Source organism: Puma concolor, chromosome A3 (assembly GCF_028749965.1).
Source record: "Puma concolor isolate L17-30 chromosome A3, mPumCon1.1.hap2, whole genome shotgun sequence".
NCBI classification, from domain to species: Eukaryota; Metazoa; Chordata; class Mammalia; order Carnivora; family Felidae; genus Puma; species Puma concolor.
The window spans coordinates 95641066-95661299 of record NC_141669.1 but is presented as its reverse complement, the minus strand read 5'-3'; the positions used below and the strand labels follow the sequence as shown (position 1 = coordinate 95661299).

The 20234-nt window shown below is 39.2% G+C and overlaps 1 protein-coding gene across 7 annotated transcripts in view; it reads right to left on the bottom strand.

Moving 5' to 3' along the window:
• Positions 1-20234, bottom strand: part of RALGAPA2 (Ral GTPase activating protein catalytic subunit alpha 2) — a 328194-nt gene that overhangs the window by 252539 nt on the left and 55421 nt on the right. For all 7 annotated transcript variants that reach the window (XM_086701570.1, XM_086701563.1, XM_086701564.1 and 4 more), the window contains exons 4-7: positions 15600-15657; positions 5728-5771; positions 2551-2728; positions 1632-1747 (exon numbers count right to left, since the gene is read on the bottom strand). In XM_086701570.1, coding sequence (XP_086557696.1) covers positions 1632-1747; positions 2551-2728; positions 5728-5771; positions 15600-15657 — 396 coding nt within the window. The remainder of the gene's footprint in view (positions 1-1631; positions 1748-2550; positions 2729-5727; positions 5772-15599; positions 15658-20234) is intronic.

Genomic DNA, 20234 nt, shown 5'->3' with positions numbered 1-20234 from the left:
GGGGCAGTCACCGTCAAATCACCTGAAAGATGATTTGAGTAGGGCAAAAACTAAAGTGTCCTTCCTCTAGACTTGACCACTAGACCTCCTTCACGATCTTGGGCCTCCGTCTTAGCAGGGACAGGGCAGAGGCAGGTAGCAGTGAGTGTCAGGTGAGGAAGTGGATTTAGCAGAGATTATGACATCAACAAACTTGGTTGTGGAGGACACAGAGATTGGACAGAGTTCCCAGGAAGAACTCAAGGATGACCAGTGTTTGCCAAAAGAAAGGAATCCAGTAGTTTTGAACCATATCAATGCTTAGAAATGTAGACCAAGAGAAAGAGATCGCCCACTGAAATCATAAACTAATGATATTATCTCTGTTTTCAGTTGGTAAACATCAGAGAAAGGAGCCTGTGACATCAAGCAGACCTGTGCTGACAGCACAAAGAAACACCTCTATGTGCTCCCACCCAAATTTTCCTGCCTGCTCTGCCTATTATTTCCAGATCTGCCTGTTTAGCCTCTGGGCCTGCCTCCTCCTCCATCCACCTTGCTAGCCTAGGGATCAGGGTTCAGGAAGGGGCAAAGAGGCAAAAATAGATTAATACACTATGAGAAAACAGAAAATATATATGGCTCTCTGCCCCCACTTCCTGGCATAGAGCCCCTAAAACTCTTGTCATGTCCTAAGAGGTAAGAGCACTGGGAGCATCTTTTGTTCTAGTAAAACAACTCTGGGTGGGCTCCTGGATGGCTCCTGAGTGAGGGCTGGTCACCAGAAAGACCACACTGTGATTAGAACTTGGAATTTTCAGCACCCCCACCCCAACCCTTCCATTTCTCCAGAGGGGAGAGGGGATAGAAATGGAGCATGTCTATGTAAGGAAGCCTCCAGAAAAATCCCAATGGCAAGGGTTTCAGGGAGCTTCCAGGTAAGTCAACATATCCATGTACTGAGAGGGTAATGAAACCCACCTCCACATGAACAGACATTCCTGTGCTTGGGACCCTTCCAGGCTGTGCCCTTTGTATCTCTTCATCTGGCTGCTCATCTGTATCCTTTATCACATACTTTAATAAAGTGGTAAATGGAAACAAAGGTTTCCTGGAGTTCTGTGAGCTACTCCAGCAAATCAGTTGAACCTGAAAAGGAGTTGTGGGAACCTCTGATTTGTAGCCAAGTTGTATAGAAGCAGTGGGTAACCTGGGGCCTACCACTAGTAACTGGCACCTGACTGTGACAGAACCATCTCATGGGACTGAGCCCTTCTCCTGCGGGATCTGATGCCATCTCCAAGCAGACAGCCTCAAAGCAGAAATAAACTGTAGGACATCCAGCTGGTGTGGCGGAGTTGTCTGATGGGGGAAAACACTCACACGTTTGGTAACCACAAGTGTCAGAAGTGAAGTGTTCTGTGTGAATGTGGTAATGATCTAAAAGTAGGTGGAGAACTGAATTCTTCCCGTGACATACACACTTACACAAAATAGTACATATGCCAAGTCTCTGCTGATGTGACCCGGTACATACTCTATTTTTAGTATCATATAAAATCACCTCAAAGTAAAAAGCAAAGGTACAAATGCTTTCTCTTTCCCACAGAGAGTAAGACCATTACTGAATTATCCCATGATTTTTCTCTTACCTGAATAACCATATATTTCAATAGTATTTGAAGAAAAAAGCATGTTTGATCCTCAGCAATCTTTTCCCCCGATATGGCTGGTAGGAGTGGAGTGATTTCTTCTGGATATACCTTTGCTGCAGAGTGGGAAAAAAAAGCAGGGCTCTTTCACCAAAGTTAAAGAGGGTTTTGTTTCTGTTTTTAAATGGTCTCTATTAACATACATCTATCCCTCCACTGGAACTGCTCACACTATACTCCAAGCCAGTGTACATGAAGGGCTTAGAAATATGGTACAAATGCTCATGAAACCACCTCTCCCACTAAACCATTCTTTTCTCTTTCAAATTCTGCTTTGGTCAGCCTAAGATCAAGTACCTGTCATTGGGCAATAAAGTAACATGCATTAATAAAGCAATGGCCCTAACTGGCAAGTTCTTGAAAACTCACAAGACACAAATGGCTGCTATTAATACTCCCAGAAGGCCACTATTGTCCTTCCATGAATGCTGCATGAAATACACAGCTGGCAAAAAAGAGCCTGGGTGAGCAGATGAATGTCCGCTCATGAAACAATCTGAGGAGGACAATAGACAGTAGTTTTGGATGGCGGATTTAAATCTCATTAACAGCCACAAAAACACTCCAGACATACCACGTGTCTCTACTTCCTGCTATTGCCAACATCTGTCCCCTCCCTTCCATTCTTGTTTCCACCACTTCAGGAAATTTCTCCTGTCATCATTTCATATAAAATAGGCTCCAATTCTTTCAATTCTAATGTCTTTAAGACTTTACTGTGAATATAAGCAGAAAATAACTCCTCCTCTGAACCATCTGTGAAATAAAGATTTCTATGTAGGATAATGACAAACCAAGGAATTCCTCAATGTAACTTCAAGAGTCATTCCAGCCTGTAAGATCTGCTAAAGTTACTCACCATCAGCTCCACTAGGGCTAGGACTGATGAGTGTCTCCAGCGTACAGGGCCCTCTGGATGACATGATTGCTGGGAAACCAGGCACAAGGCAAGCAAAAATCAGCACCTGCTCTTCTGCACAGTTTGTCTGAAGTGCTTGAAGCCACAGAAGAAACAGCCTGATCCCTTCACATCTTATCTAAAAGCAGAATTAAAGGCAACAAAATTAAACACCCAAATGTATATGCAGAGATGCACTGCAATGCAGAATCAGTTCTGAGAAAGAAAAACCAGAAGTTAAAGGCACTGTCGAATTACGGCACCAAGTTCTTCTTAGTGACAAGCAGGCATGCTGCAATGAACACAAGGGTTAAGAGTGTGGGTTATGGAGCCACAGGGCCTGGGTTCAAATTCAGGCTCTGCTACTTTAGCTTAGCTGTGACCAGTGGAGGACTGCTTAACTTCTCTATGCATTAGTCTCCCCCTCTGTAAAATAGGGTAATAGAATTTACCACAAAGTACTAGTATAGGGTTAAGAGAGTTACAACAGTGCCCATATCATCAATTGGTTACCCATGAAAACAATGCAAAGATAATCTTCCTCCAAGTTTACACTATGTTTTGAATAGAGTTTTTGTCATGTCACTACAATATGTACATGTATAATGTAATGTTCTTGAAAATCTGAACACTTAGAGCTAAACAAGACCTTGAAGACCTGGCTCAATGGGATTGGGCAGCTCTCCAGCTTCCCTGCCTTATGTCCCTACTCCATTCTCTCTACCACCTTCATGTGCTCTGAAGAGATGAAAAAAATGTCAGATGAAGCTGCAAGATGCAGTGAGCTCCAAATGCAGGCAACTGAGGGACTGCCTGATCTCCTTTCAACTATACCAAGGTAGTGCAGATTCTTCCAGAGCAAGTGTTTAAGTCAAACATGAGGCTCTACAGGAAAGACGAAAGAAGTGAAGTGAAGTGAAGTGAAGTGAAGTGAAGTGAAAAGAAAAAAAGAAAAAAAAGCAAGTTTGGCTGACTCCCCACAGAAGTAAAATACACCGAGACAGACACCCTGTCTGGAGACAGTTCTACACATCAACAGTAGATTCCAGGGCACACTTTCAGACATGCCTGTGGACACACCACTGCTGTGCACAAACCTGCATGACCACTCACACCTGTCCACTTCTCCCCAAGCAGGCAATATAAGTGGGGACATTGCTGAACAAATAACAGACAAAACATGACATGGCTCTACGCGTATCTAACCAAATTGCAGAAAATTTAACAGGAGGAAAATTACAAAATTCTATCATGTCTCCAATTTTTTAGGATAACTGTATTTAAGTTAACAAAATATAAATAAGGCCAATAATAAACATAAAGTCACAACCTGATTAGGTTTTAACTATAAAACTATTAATTAAAACAGGAATAGGGGCGCCTGGGTGGCGCAGTCGGTTAAGCGTCCGACTTCAGCCAGGTCACGATCTCGCGGTCCGTGAGTTCGAGCCCCGCGTCGGGCTCTAGGCTGATGGCTCAGAGCCTGGAGCCTGTTTCCGGTTCTGTGTCTCCCTCTCTCTCTGCCCCTCCCCCGTTCATGCTCTGTCTCTCTCTGTCCCAAAAATAAATAAAAAAACGTTGAAAAAAAAAATTTAAAAAAAATAATAAAAAAAAAACAGGAATAAAATGTGGAATCTGTTGTGAAGCTAGGAATAGCTCATCCCCTTTTTTCAACATGTAAGAGAAGCAACACACCAAATTTAAGTAGCTATGAGTGTTTAAGCTGGTATAAAACAAAAAATATACACTTATTATTTTTTAGTTGTCTTCAATGTTTATTTAATATAATTTATTGTCAAACTGACTAACATACAGTGTGTATAGTATGCTCTTGGTGTGGGGAGAAGATTCCCATGGTTCATCACTTACATACAACACCCAGTGCTCATCCCAACAAGTGCCCTCCTCAGTGCCCATCATCCATTTTCTCCTCTCCTCCAGCCCCCATCAACCCTCATTTTGTTCTCTGTATTTAAGAGTCTCTTATGGTTTGCCTCTCTCCCTCTCTGTTTGTAACTATTTTCCCCCTTTCCTTCCCCCATGGTCTTCTGTTAAGTTTCTCAAGTTCCATATATGAGTGAAAACATATGATGCCTGTCTTTCTCTGACTGACTTATTTCACTTAGCATAATACCCTCCAGTTCCATCCATGTTGCTGCAAATGGCATGATTTCATTCTTTCTCATTGCTAAGTAGTATTCCATTTAATATGAACTTATTAAAGTCATACACATAACTCAATTAGCTATAAGTGAATCACCTTCCATAAAGTATATATCCCCAGCTGGCTTCTTTTGTCATTTATGTTTTAGGGTCATCTTATCTAGCATCAAATGGTATTATATATCATTATAAAAGGTATGTTTGTTTTAAAATAAGCCAATGTTAACCTAAAGTTATGCTGCAAACAAATATTCAAGAGTAAGGCTCTGCTGCTCTTTTCTCCCAAAATGGCTCTCAAAACCAGCAAAAGTAATTCAGAGACAACTATAATTTTAACAAGATTGCTGGGGTGAACGGAATCTAGCATGTTAGCTCGGAGGCTTGGAGAGGAACGCTTCCCTTTCCTGAGGATAAAACTGGAGCAGCAAGTGCCTTGCTGACGGTTACCTGACTGTACGCAGTACAATCAAAATTAGAACTCCAAATTCCAAACTCTGAATCCTAAGCCCTTCTCCCCAAATCATATTTAAAATGTATATCACAATAAGTTTTGATGTAAGAACAAAAACTCCAACTAATAAATTCCATATTAGTTTTAATTAAAAATAAAGAGTAAGTCAAGTGTTTTTGTTTTTTTTTTAATTTTTTTCAACGTTTTTTTATTTATTTTTGGGACAGAGAGAGACAGAGCATGAACGGGGGAGGGGCAGAGAGAGAGAGGGAGACACAGAATCGGAAACAGGCTCCAGGCTCCGAGCCATCAGCCCAGAGCCCGACGCGGGGCTCGAACTCACGGACCGCGAGATCGTGACCTGGCTGAAGTCGGACGCTCAACCGACTGCGCCACCCAGGCGCCCCTCAAGTGGTTTTTAAAGATCTTTTTTCTCTACAAATGGCCTCATTTTGTCACTTTATGGCACTAGTAAATTTAAGAATGTTGCAAAATGACATTGCACATTCATCTAAAATAAATACCTTAATAGAATTTCCAGTGTGTAGAAGCTTCTTTAAAGTTGAGCCTGAAAGTTTAAAACACTGAGTTAGAAAGAGTATATAAATTTATACCATACACCCAAAAAAAACTCAGAGTGGATTAAGATGTATTTTTAAAAGGTCAGTTTTAGAAAGAAATATTATACTTATGGCAAAAGAAAAGACATTTTTTCATTATACTTTTCATTATACATCATACATTTCACATCATACATTATACATCATACATTATACATCATACATCATACATTTCATTATACTTATGACAAAAGAAAAGACATTTTTTTTAAAAGAAAAGAAAATCAATGTCACAGAAGGAGAGACATCTTTAAGATAAAATTGCTTTAAGTGTGAAACTCTTCGAAACTCTTAAAATAGTCAAAATGACTGATATTAAGTAACACATATACCCACAGTAGATTTAGTGCAAACATCTCATCATGAATAAAATAAATGATTCTTTTCTAATCTCCAAAGGTAAAAATAATATAAAACTACTGCTTATAAAACATTTTTACAAGAATATTTTGCAAATATTCAAGATAGCATGTTTCCTTGCAGTGACAATCACATTTATATGTTCGGGCCATCAATAAATCCTCTAGCAGAGCTCTTTCGTCACTGTCAAGGAGGAGGAATCAACGTTTACTCAGAACTACACCATTCAACTGCAAAAACTTCAGTGCTGCTGCCCACTTTAATTAGAAAAGTCTCTCTTACAAGGATGGAAACATATTATTCTATAACATGTTCATGTCTTAGTATGGAGTTGGCTTGGCAACCCACCTAAATATCATATGTAGGCTCTAATCTTAACCTTAAAGAAGGAAGTAATCTTTAAAAATAAAAAAATGTATTGGAAGTCAGGCAAGAGAACCTTTTCTTCTAAAATTTTGGGGAAAAAAATGACTTCAATCTCCTGATGATAAGTTTTATGCAATAATTAAAACTCACACATCAAATCATATTTACTCCAGTAATGTATTTCAAGAGATGTTCCACTAAGAAATAGAGCCAGTCTCAACAAATTTCTACAGGTCATATTTAAGTGGATAGATACAACATGTTAGTTAAATGCACACAATTTTGTAACTGCTGTTGCTATTTATAACACTTAACACTAAGATTCAGTGGAAAGTCACCATTGTTATGACTATGTTACAACACTAAGTCACCTACAACACTAAGTCACCAACAACACTAAATCACCAACGGTTGTGAATGAGTAACAGAAGTTAAAGTGCCCTCCTCCCTCTACTTCTGTCACCAAACCATATCCAGTATTTTTTTGGTCTAGAGCCAGCATTTATTGAGCTAATCTCTCTCACAACTAAGGTTCAAGTGTCTGCTCTCATGGGACTATTTTATCCCACACCTCTCCTTAACCTGGGGCCTTGTCCCTTGCCTCCATGTTCACCCATTCTTGGACAAAGGTTGGTCTGTCTCAGTTTAATATTGACTCCAGTATGCCCATGAGGACCTCACGTGGTTGGCAGGGCCAACAGACACTCCACTCCCCAAAAGACTCGAGATAAAGTCCGCTCACACAGCTCTCCTCCTGGACATCTGGCAAATCTATCATTTTGCAACACATTCTTGGAACACTTTCTCCTGGTTATTGTGCGTGACCACTGGGGCTTATCAGCCCCTCCCCTACTTTGAATGGGTCTACAGTTTTATTTTTAATGTTTGGCCTACCCATAGTTGCCCATATCCACTCTTCTCTACAATGGAAAGAAGAAAAATACTTACAAATAGGACAGACTTTACAAAGAGACATACAGAATGTCTTGACCCATATCGGCCAACAGTCCCTGACTTTTTTTTTTTCGAAATTAACCTGGTAATTTGTTAGAGCAGCAATAGAAAACACATACATGTTTGATGTTTCCACCTTGCAAGAAACTCTTGTACATGTGAAGTAGTATAGCTTGGCATTTACGAGCCAGATTCAGAAGTCAGATTGTTAGGGTTCAAATCTAGGTTCTGCATTTACTGTATAACCTGAGTCAGTTACTTAATCTCCCTATGCCTGAGTTTTCTCATCTGTGAAATGGGATAATAACAGTGCCTACCATGGGGAATTATTAATGAAGTTTAAATGAGTTAACATATATAAATGCTTAGAACAGTGCCTGGTATATGAAAAACACATTTTCCCCACAAGATAAGGCATCAGCTATTCTCTAAGAAACTCTTTTTATTTTTTTTAAAAATTGTTTTTCAACGTTTTTATTTATTTTTGGGACAGAGAGAGACAGAGCATGAACGGGGGAGGGTCAGAGAGAGAGGGAGACACAGAATCGGAAACAGGCTCCAGGCTCTGAGCTGTCAGCCCAGAGCCTGACGCGGGGCTCGAACTCCCGGACCGCGAGATCGTGACCTGGCTGAAGTCGGACGCTTAACCGACTACGCCACCCAGGCGCCCCTAAGAAACTCTTTTTAAATAAGAACAGCATTAGAAAGAAAACTTGTGCAGTAGGAGCACACAGAATAGTGTTTCAACATGAAAACTGGTGATAAATACTGGAGAGCCTTGCCTGGCTACTTTAGGCATTTCCTAAGGTCCAAAGTTCACAAAGATACTGCTACTCTAACTACCATTATGTAATCTTTTTCATTTTAATTTCAAAAAGTTTCTCTCTCTATATCACATCTGTTTGGAATTTTAAATACCCCATCCAAACTATAATTATACCCACTCCCAAATTTTAGGTGCCTCTTCAACCCTACTGATTGCCACTATATTGATTCATGTGAGGGAAGAGTGAATAAATGAGTAAATAAAATCTAATTAGTTGGACTGATTCTATGAACTTCTAACTTCTACTGGCTTTTATTGTATTTTATAAACATCCTTTTAATGTAAGTCTTATTGCTTTTAAGGAGGGCTGGGTCTAGGACAAGAAGAGTGAGGGGTCTGCACAAGAAAACTCAATAATAAAAAAAATAATATTTTAATACAATAGTTTCTAAAAATCAAAATTAGTGCCAAACAACCCATGATGAACATTATTAAGGTTTTAAATAAGTATCAGTGTTCAGCTGAGTCATACTGGAGCCTAACATAAAAGGAAAACTGTGTACCACTATAGATATGTTTTCATATATTTTTAATGGTTAATTTTTTCCCAGAACATTTAAGCATTGAAAAAACATTGAAAAACAAAAAACTCAATATTGAACAATCGAAAATTATTAAAACTCACATTAGCTTAAGTTTTGTTTATAACACAGAATGTATTACAATTTTACTCTCCTGGCTTTAATGAAACAAATTCATCAAGATTTTCAAAATCTTCTTTGCCTATGTCATTTTCAATTGTGAGAACTGCCTTGCTTGACGATTTCTCTTGATGAAGTGGCAATCTTTTAGACACCTTTTAAGGTCACTAGTTCATAAAGATAGTTCTAATATAACTTTAACATTATAAAACTGATTCTTGTGTGGTTTTTATTTTTAAAAAACTCCCTCTGTATATCATGCCTCAAACCAATTAATAAGCAAAGACAGTATACCACCAGGAAGGGTGCAAGAACACAGAGAAACACCCTTTAGGGTGCTGATGGTGTGTAAGCCATGCTGCCAGCTGCCAGTGGAGCAGGAACACAGAACTTTCTGGCACTATAATATTTACAATAAGCACAAAGGAACGCAGTCCACTGGAGGAATTTGAAATTAATCTCAAAAGGAATCAGGGAACTAAATATGAAACATATAAAGTATAGAATTTCTAGAAGAAAACATAGAAGATCTTTGTGATCTTGGGTTAGGCAAAGATTCCTTAGACAGGACACCAAAATCACAATCCATAATAGAAAAACCAATAAACTGGAATTTATCAAAATTAGAAACTTTGAATCTTTGAAGGACACAAGTAAAGCAATGAAAAGACAAGTCAGAGATAGGGAGAGAATATTTCCAAGTCACATATCAGGTAAAGCACATAAATCCAGAATACGTAAAGAACTTTTAAAATTCAATATTAAGAAGACAAACTAAATTAAAAAAATAATTTTTTAATGTTTATTTATTTTTGAGAGAGAGAGAGAGAGAGACAGAATGTGAGCAGGGAAGGGGAAGAGAGAGAGAGGGAGACACAGAATCTGAAGCAGCCTCCAGGCTCTGAGCTGTCAGCCCAGAGCCCGACGCAGGGCTTGAACCCATAAACTACGAGAGATCATGACCTGTGCCGAAGCGGGATGCCGACCAACTAAGCCACTCAGGCGCCCCAAACTAAATTTTTTTTAAAAAGTGGTCAATCAATTCATACGTACACTTTGCCAAAGACATACAGATGGCAAATAGCAGAGGAAAAATGTTCAAAGTCATTTGTCATTAGAGAAATGAAAATTAAAACCACAGCAAGGTAGTACTACCACTGAAATAAAAAGACTGATGATACTAAGTGTTGATAGGAACGTAAAGTAATTGGAACTCTCATACTACTGGTGGGAATGTCAACCACTCTGGGAAGCAGTCTGTCAATTAAACATATAATTTTATATGATTCAGCCATTCCATTCTCAAGAGACAGGAAAGTACATGTCTACATTAGAGACTTGTACACAAATGTTTACAGTAGTTCTACTTGTATGCAAATACTAGAAACAGCCCAAATGCCCATCAACAGGTGAACAGATAAACTATAGTATAACTATACAATGAAATACTATACTACTCAGAAATGAACTATTAAGATATACATCAACACAGATGAATCTCAAAATAATTTTATTGAATGAAAGAAGCCAAAGGAGAGTATATACTGCATGATTCTATTTCTATGAGACTCTAGAAAATCAAACTAATCTATAATGATAAAAAGCAGATCAGTGGTTACCTGGGAACTTGGCAGGGGGGTGGGAAAAAGGCATGAGTAAACCATTGGGAATGATGGCTATGTTCATGATCTTGACTGTTGTAATGATTTCATAGGTGTACACCTATGTCAAAACTTATCAAACTTAACATCTTCTATACATAGAGTTTATTATCATCAATTATACTCCCAAAAAAGACCAGCTTTGTAAAAAAGGAAAAAACAGAGCAGGTGGCTTGGGAGTGACTAAGTGAAAAATTGGGAGGACACAGGTTTTTCTCAGATACAAATCTGCATAATGACAAGTGTCCAGAAGATAAAGTCAGGAAGCCACAAAGGGTGAGGGGGTCAAGGAGCTGACGGGTCAATAGCTAAGCCATTAAAAAAAAAAAAAAAAAAGGCAAGTAAGCAGGAGATCAGAAGACATGGTGGCAATGAGGAGGGACAAGGTACAGTTGAGGAAAGAGAGGTTTCCACAGAGGGGGCAGTGGATGAGGTCTAGAATGGGTCTTGGATAAAAGAAAGACCACAATCTCACCCCCACAGCTCTGAGGGAGACAGAGAAGCCTGAGAGAAAAGCCAGGTATTAGATAGCTGAGGAGGTGAAACAATGAGGCTGAGACTCTAGGGCTGTGGCTTAACCCAAGAGGATTTCCAGAGGGCCATGTCCAAAGTGGGAAGGAGAGCACCTTCTTGGTGCTTCTTGGTGGGAAGACACCAAGTGGGCTGAGGGGGCATGAGGCTCAGCCATCCCCTGATGGACATGGAGGCATGCAAGGTCCCTGTAGCTCAGCCTGGCTGCACTGCACCTCTGAGGAAGTCCTAGTGTAAAGTGCATGGGAGACCCTGTTCCCTAGGGAAGAGGCAGCTGTGGTGTGGCCTATGATGGACCCAGGGAGGGTTGTCAGACTCAGCGTCCAGAGGAGTAGTTAGAGTCCAGTGAGCTGTAGAAACTTTGAGAAATAAGGCTGCTCAGAGGTTGTGTTCACATCCTAAGCACTGTCAGACCACTGTGAAGCCCAAGGCATAAAGCCAGGGGGATACTGTTAAAAAGTCACAAGCAAATCTGCAGTTTTTATGACCAATGCAAATCTGCATTGGTTTTTATATTATATATAAGAAGAACCTAGTTGAGCAAACTAGATTAATAATCACTCATTTATAAAAAACACATATGAGGTACTATGTGAATTTTCCATTAATTGAACCTACTCTTTTAAGCCCAAGAGCTATTTATTTGGAGAATTTTTTATATAAAACATCTCTAGTAAAAAATATTTCTTCCCACCCCTCCGCAAACTTTTACTGCGTACAGGCATAGCACTGTACACTGAATGGGACATGATTTGCTTTCTAGAGGCTCATGAACTATAAACCCTCTTAAAGGAAACACACATATAACTTCAGTCCTATACTAATGATGCTTGGGCACATGAAAAGGGGCCACAGTCTGCCCCTGCACCAAATATCCTTGGTTTACTATTGTGCCATTCTTGGTCATCTCCTCACATCCTGTGACCTCTCATTATCACAAAGAGATAAGGCTTCGAGTGGCCACCCTTGTCCATCGTGATTAACTGAACTAAAATGGAGGGACTGTGGGAGAGGGGATGGGCTAAATGGGTAAGAGGCATTAAGGAATCTACTCCTGAAAGCATTGTTTCACTATATGCTAATTAATTTGGATATAAATTTAAAAAAATAAAAAAATTAAATTAAAAAAATTAAAAATAAATATTACTAGGAAAAAAAACAAAATAAAATGACTTCAGGAAAATTTTCCCATTTGTAATCAGTAGTGGAAATTTATAAACAGTTAGTAGCAGGTTAGCATATACCGTAGTTCATGAATCATGGGATTCGAGCTCTGTGTCGGGCTCTGTGCTAAGTGTCGAGCCTGCTTGAGATTCTCTCTCCCTCTCTCTTACCTTCCCTCTGCCCCCTCTCTCCTGCTCTCTCTAATAAAAATAAATAAATAAAATAAAACTTAAAAACAATTTTGAGAGAAATGAAATGTCTCTCTTCACTATAGACAAAACAAAATGGCATGATAGGAAACTGACTTCAAACAATGTGTCAGGTGGTATTTCAAATTAATTTCTTCCTTCCCAGGATAAAACCTGGCTATCCGGTAGGTCTGAGAACTTTTCAGGCTTGCAGAATGTAGGAGTTGCTCTTATTTTAGGTTTCTATACTTGGTGACACTATTTGTAGTGTGGGGCAGGAAACATACTGAATCAGTGGTGTGCAAACCCAGCTTTAAGATCCTAACCCAGTATTTCAGAGAACCTTGGCCACTACCAACCACAGTAACATTTTATTACAAAGTTTATACAGTAGTGTTCTTCATATTAGTAAGAAATACTAGATATCTAGAATGTAAAAGATCTAAAATAAGAACTATTAGATACCTAGAATGTCTGGCACTGACTAGTGAAAAGCTTCCTCTCCTTGACTCAAGAGGTTTTGCAGAAGTCAAGAAGATACCAATGCTACGGAAATATTTAAGACACATTCCTTTCCTCTGAAATCTGGTGTTTCCTTAATATTTACTTAGTTTTTACAACTAACTTCGTCAAGACCTTCAGTGACAAATGATAACCGTTTTAACAAATCCGAATAAACTGAAAAGAATGCAAGAGAGTGAGGTATGTCAAAAAATGTGTAAAGTTACAAATCCACAATCCCTTATTGGCAATTTCAAAATCCAGAAAGCTATGAAAACTAACGCTTTTTGTGTGCAATTCACTAGTGGACAGGACCTGACTTGAATCTGAACTCATCTGGTGGCAACTCCTGACTAACCTGACTGAGGCTCTTTTGGATTTAGTTATGCCACTGTTGCTGAATATTAATATCTTAGGCTACAGAAATAAGAATCCTCTTGGTTACAGGGCGGTGCCCAGTCCCTGGGGTGTTACCTATAGACATCAACATTGTGTTAGTGTCTGTCATACATCAGTACAGGATGATTTTATATGCAAATGCCCATATTTCAGCATTCTGAAATATAACTCATTCTATACACTAGATAAACTAGCTTATTCTACATACTAACGAGGTAAACAACACCTGCTCTTAGGCTGGTTCAAAAGGACTATTCCTCTGCAATCCCAGTCCAAGAGTCACTGTTCATGGTCAGATGCTATTAAACTGGGTAAAAAGCTACTTGTACCCACAATTTTAACCAGTCCATGTGGTAACAGCAGCCAGAATTAAGGTAACATCACACCACCCATGAGGCGCATAAAGTTGCACAACACAAATGGCAAATGAATTTCTACACCTAGTTCTAGTAAGCTCATTCAGGCTGAGGAGGGGCTATTAATCTCCAGACATTTTAAAGTACTATCTGAAGAAAGCAAGTGTGGTTTTCCTATAAGATACAAACAAAATGGAAGGATTATATCTAGCACAGATAAAACATACCGCATGTTATTTCTCATTTTCATCCATTCCCACTACACCATGGAGCACTACAAGTCCTTGTGGTATCTCTTCAGATTGTACTTAGCATTTGATTTTTAAGTTTTTACTTCAAATACACAAGGTTGAAGTATCAATTAACAGAAATGCTATCAATAACTCTATAATGTAAAGGAAAATCTTCTTTGTGTGTTTGAGAAAGATTTAAAGACCAAGGCACTACCTTAAAGTGAGGATTTAATCATTCAGTTCAGTAGATGCATTTATTATATATACTTTACTAAACAGTTCAGTTTATATAAGGGCCAGTAACATTTTTCACATAAATAGTATTAATTAAATTTGGGATTCTGAATTTTGAAATATCCATCGAACATGCCATGTTCTTTCAGGTCCTGTGTCTTTCACACATTGATCTCTCATCTAAAAAACCCTTTCTGCACTCATATTTCAAGGCTCAGGTGGAGATTTACCTCTCTTGGAGACTTCCTCAGGTCTTCTGAATAGAATTGTTCAACTTTCTTTGTTGCTACCAGTATACTTTTCATAGCGACAGTTATACTGTAATTATTTTATTCTCACCTACCCCTCACCCCAGGCAATCAGCTTACACAATACAAGGATGGTGACATATTCTTTGTTTCAGCCTCAGAAATTTGTTTCTCCCTCAATAAATATTTGAATGAACGAATGATCAGATAGTAGGATGCCATTATGAGGTTATGCTCTCCACAAATATGATCATCTGGCAAGGTATAAAAATTATAGCAACTGTAAGTCTTCTAAGGCAGACAGACCAAACCAGATACTCTTTAAACAGAAAGGTTCACCATCAATATCACAAATTATGCCAGCTGTGCCATGAATATTAAGTTGAGAGGAAATGTTTGATGTCAAGAGCTGCACAGAAAGGGCAGCCGTTGTAACTTGGCTATATTGCAAGTTCCCTCCTGCTGCCACACACTAAGGTATTCAAACACAATAGCTCTGATCAATGATAAAGTCACGAAGAACAAGATATTTTTGTAAGAAAAAAATGAAGTCACTTAAGAAAAATCCTCCAGATCAAATGTTTCTCAAACAATTTTTATCCACAGGAATCCCCTTGGGCTCTTGTTACAGACTGCAGACTGTCTTGAGACCTGGCTGAGTGTCGACTTTGGCTTCGGTCATGATCTCACAGTTTGTGGGTTCAAGCCCCGCATCAGACTCTGCTGTCAGGATCCTCTGTCTCCCTCTCTCTCTGCCCTTTCCCCACTTGTGCTCTCTCTCTCTCAAAAGTAAATAAACATTAAAAAAAAAATGCTGACTGTGATTGGCAGGTCTGGCTGGGGCGATATTCTGCATTTTCTAATAAGCTCTCAGGTGAGGCTGATGCTACAGATCTATGAACCATTCTTTTTAAATAGCACTTTTAGAGCAGGGATAGATATTATATTTTCCTCCAAAGTCCAGAGTGGACTTGTCTTGCTTTTAACCAACATATCCTTGTTAGCATTCTTTGTTATAACCTAATCTTGATGGTGCTAGTTATATAAAACATTACTAAAAATTTGACTGGAAAAAAAATCCCTATGACTTTAAAAATCTTTAAATTGTTCTTACCTATACTCTGGTAATGCCATCGAAAGAAAATTCGTTCAGGTAGAAACTGCAGTATTTTCTATAAAACAAATTTAAAAACTGGTAAGATAAAGAGAACATAAACTACACATTTCATGATAGTACTATGTGTGAAAAGTATATACATAGTTCAGAAAAGAAAACAGAAAGAAAACAAATGATTTATAATAATGTAAATAGCACACCTGACCCTGTAGCCCATGGGACAGTGTCTTACTTGCCCCAGGCAACCTTCTTTACCTGAGTACCTTAAAGACATCACTGTCCCAAGTTTAATTCTTCCTAAAAGAAAACAAGGAAAAGAAGGGTGGAAAAAAACCTAAAATGATAATTTTATCTTAATTAAATCATAGCCATTGCTTAAGAATTAAAAGAATAATTTCTCAAATGCCAGATGCCCCAGGTTTCTGCTTTTTGGCCTTCAATTTCCCGTTTGCATTATCATTACTAGTCTCTGGATACAGACCAGAGTTGGGAAGAAATATGAACAACAAAGAAGAGAAGACCTTGAACATTCATTCAGTGAAATAACAAAATGAAATTGCTGCCAAGAATTTCTTGAAATTAATAGCTAAGAGTAAGTTTCAGATTGCAGACAGGACTTCCACCTCCTTCGCCCCAAACACTGGAAGGTATGATAAAGAATGAATTTATGACATACAAGAGTATTTGGCTAATAAAAGCAAATCCCTCCCCAAACCCCAAAGGACCTTTTTCTTTTTTCCCCACTGTAAAGTAAGTTTTGGCAAGTTACCGTTGGATCATAAGATTCCTTGTATTTTATTTGCAACCACCTTTTTAAGAAATGTAGAAATTAAAAAAAACAGTCGAAACATTTTCTTGTTATTGAAAGATATCACTATTTTACCACGAAAAATCTTCTTTCTAGGTTATCTAAGCTAATATTCTAACATTTTAAAAGACGAAGGTAAAAAATTTATATCCAGATCTCCCGAATAAGTGTATTTCCAGGCAGCTAATAAACTGCCTCCTCCATCTAAACCTGCCTGGGGTTTTGTTTTGTTTTGTTTTCTTATCTTAACTTTCCAAGTGGGTCAATAACATACATGTATCACATCATTCGTTCTCAGGTGACGACAGTAAATGTATAAGAACGTCTACTGAGAAAAGGCACAACAGGTAAACTTGCATCAAACGCAGGTGATTCCAAATGGCACAGACTTCACACTCGGCCTGGATGCTTTTCCACCCACAGCCTGGCACTGATGGCACCGCCTCACCATCCGGCTCTCACTGCAAGTGTCACCTCCCCATAGAGGTTTTTCCTGGGCGTTCCTTCTAGAAGAGCCTGGCTCCCTCCCCACTGCTCTGATGCTTTCTCTACTGCCCGTTCTGTCCTCTTCATAGTCCTCATCCCTCACTGAAGTCTTCTTCAAGTTCACTCATTTGAAGGCAGTATTTCTTCTACCAGAGTGTAAGCCCTGCAAGCGCAAGAATGCCTCTGTCTTTTCCTCTTAAGTATACCCAGCACCTAGAGCGTGGCTGGCACACAGCATGTGCTCAATAAATACTCAGTAGCAGAATTCTGCATTCATTTTATTTGTAAAACCATGAGTTTTACAGGTCATCCTGACCTTTGCTTTGTCCCTTTGTTCATGTTAACATAAAATGTACCTTTGTACTCCTTATATGTCATTGACTGATGACCGATATTTATGTTAAAATGTATGGGCATTTTTTAAACCCTGAACTTAGTAAAGAAAACTCAAAGAATAAAAGCTGTATGATTTAAAAGAATTTTTCAAACTCTGACAAACATAAATAAAAAAATATAAATATATTTAGTTATGGTATTTCTTACAAATTCTTCATACCACACATCTACACGGATGAAAATGCTATAAAACTATATCGAAGACCATTTCTGATTATATATATTAAAAGCTGTATGTGGCTGACCACATGGCTGACAATCACTGACACAAGCTCTCTCCTACATTTCTCCTACATTGACTTCCTCTAGAACATGTTGACTTGGTATTTCTTAAGTGCATAACTCTAAAGTGTATCCTATATCCTGTTTTATTCTGTATTAATGCAGACATACTCCCAAACACACTTACACACACACACACACACACACACACACACACAATGGACAATCAAGTCCCATTTAGTGAAAAATATCTACGCACTTGATACCAAGCTTGGTGTCTGAAATGCAAAAATAAGTTCATATTCATAAAATACTTAGTTCTTCCTTCTAAGGGTTTTGTGATTAGTGGGCAAGAGAGATGATAAGGAAAATATCATTCAAGAGGAAAAGAAAAAAGCCCAATAGGAGTTTGTATGAGGAGGTGTAGAGGTGAGGGGGAAAGCACCTCATCTCAGAACCTTCACAGAATGGTTCCAGAAAAAAAGGATGCTTGAGCTGAGACTTGTAGGATTAATTAAATTAGCCTAGTGGAGAACAGGAATAGAAGGAAGAGCATGGAAAAACAGCTTGATACCTGAAAAGAACAGCAGCAGTTAGAGGGTCTACTTGGTTAGTAGGTAGATGAGGATGGGAGGAGAAGGAACTGGATAGGTGAGGCCATGATCTCATGAAGCACTGAATAGGTTCAGTCCCTGAACAAGTTCCAGCTGGAGGGGGGGGGATTTAAGATGACTGAGACGAGAGGCAGAGACATCAATGAAGAGGCAATGGTAGCATTTCAGAGAAGGAATGAAATAGCCTGGACAAAGCTCAGCACGGTAAAGAGGAGATGCATATAATAATGATATTTGAAGGTAAAACTGTTGAGCTGGCAGTCAGAGTAGTTATGGTGAATGGAGTACTCAAGAAGGATTTCCTAGTGGCTCAGTATGGCAATACCCCTATCTAAGACATCAAATCCAGAAGGAATCCCAGAATTGAAACATGTCCAATTTGGTCCAATTCCTGGACATCCTGGAATTGGAGGTGTCGACAGACTTCTTAGAGGAGATGTTCTAGGCAATTAGATATATATGGGTCTGGAAGGCAGAAGCAGGACTTGGATGGTAACAGAATATAGGCAACAGCTGAAGATATGTATGCGTAAGGTCCCTCTGAGAGGGCTTAAAATGACAGAAGATGAGACCCTAGAGACATCAGTGCATTGAAGCTCTCTGAAGACAGTAAGGATGAAGAAGGTACAGCAGAAGCTAGAGACATGTGTGCACAGGTCAAAAAAGAAATTTTTGATGTGCCAAGTGTTTGCACATTTATTTATTTTAAAGATTAAAAATACTTATGACTATTTATATGCACAACTAGTTAGAAAAGTTAAGGATGATGGAAAATATAAGAAACTGATTGCCACCTAACAAAATAACCTCAGTATCAAACCAAGTAAACTCAACGTTATCTGTTGCTCGAAGAACCCATAACCTTCGTCAGCCAGACACCAAACACCAGGCAGGATGGATCAATCTATACATTGCGCAAAGGCAAGTAAATGGCTCTTTGGGGGGAAAAAATCAAAGCAGGTCTTCCCCTTGCAATATATATCAACATGTGTATAAGATGAATAATACACAAAAGGAAGTAAGTAGTATCAACTGGGTTATCTGTTAAGATCCACTATATTAAAAGGGAATCAAAAGTAAATATATCAGTTCTATGGAATATTTTAAAAGAATCCATGCAAACACTGTCCTACCAACAAAATGTAAACCGGAACATGCCCAGGAGCTACAGACAAGGCCACAGACAGGAGTGAGAACCCAGAGAGCTGTCTACAAGTTATAGGAAAACATCACAAGCAAAGAGGTTTGTGTGAGAAAATCAACAACTCTGGATCTGAAAATAAAGATCAGGGTCTCAGCAGTCTATTGCCAACCCAAAAGAGCAGCTCTATAGCCCAGAAAAAGCACGACCTGGGGATGGGCTACAAGTCTCCAGACGGAAGAGAGAAAGAAAGCCTCCATTTACATCTTAGTTTTACGGTTCAAACTCAAACTTTCCCTTCACTAAAAAAATGTATTACAGGGGTGTCTGGGTGGCTCAGTCAGTTAAGTGTCCCAACTTCGGCTCAGGTCATGATCTCATGGTTTGTGAGTTCAAGCCTTGCGTCAGGCTCTGTGCTGACAGTTTGGAGCCTGAAGCCTGCTTCAGATTCTGTGTCTCCCTCTCTGTCTGCCCTCCCCCCACTCATCTTCTGTCTCTGTCTCTCTCAAAAATAATAAACATTGAAAAAAAGTTTAAAAAAATGTATTACAAAGGCTAATTCAGCATGTTTGATAACAGATGAATAACACTCGTTGCAGGTGGAGTTCTCTGGGAGATGAATGCTGTGGTGGAGTTAGCAGTGCCCTGGTTTCCTGGAAAAGTAACATCTGTGCAAGGGAAATGAAGCAGTAGGAGGGGGCAGGGAGCCTCAGACCACCATACAGAGCTGAAAGTATCTGCCAGCCTAGCAGAAGCTCCAGAGCAAAGATGGCACATTAGAGGGGCCATGTGTGCCTGAAAATGGCGAGGTCCTTGTACCACCACCTTGCTCCGTCACTGGCTGGGCATCACGATGAGAAGAGAGCGACTGTGGTTGGAGAGCTGAAGGCACTTACAGCCTCGGGCTGCCAGCTGGCCCTACTCCTTGCAGCTAGGTAGCAAATTCTTTCTTGAAGAGCGATGTG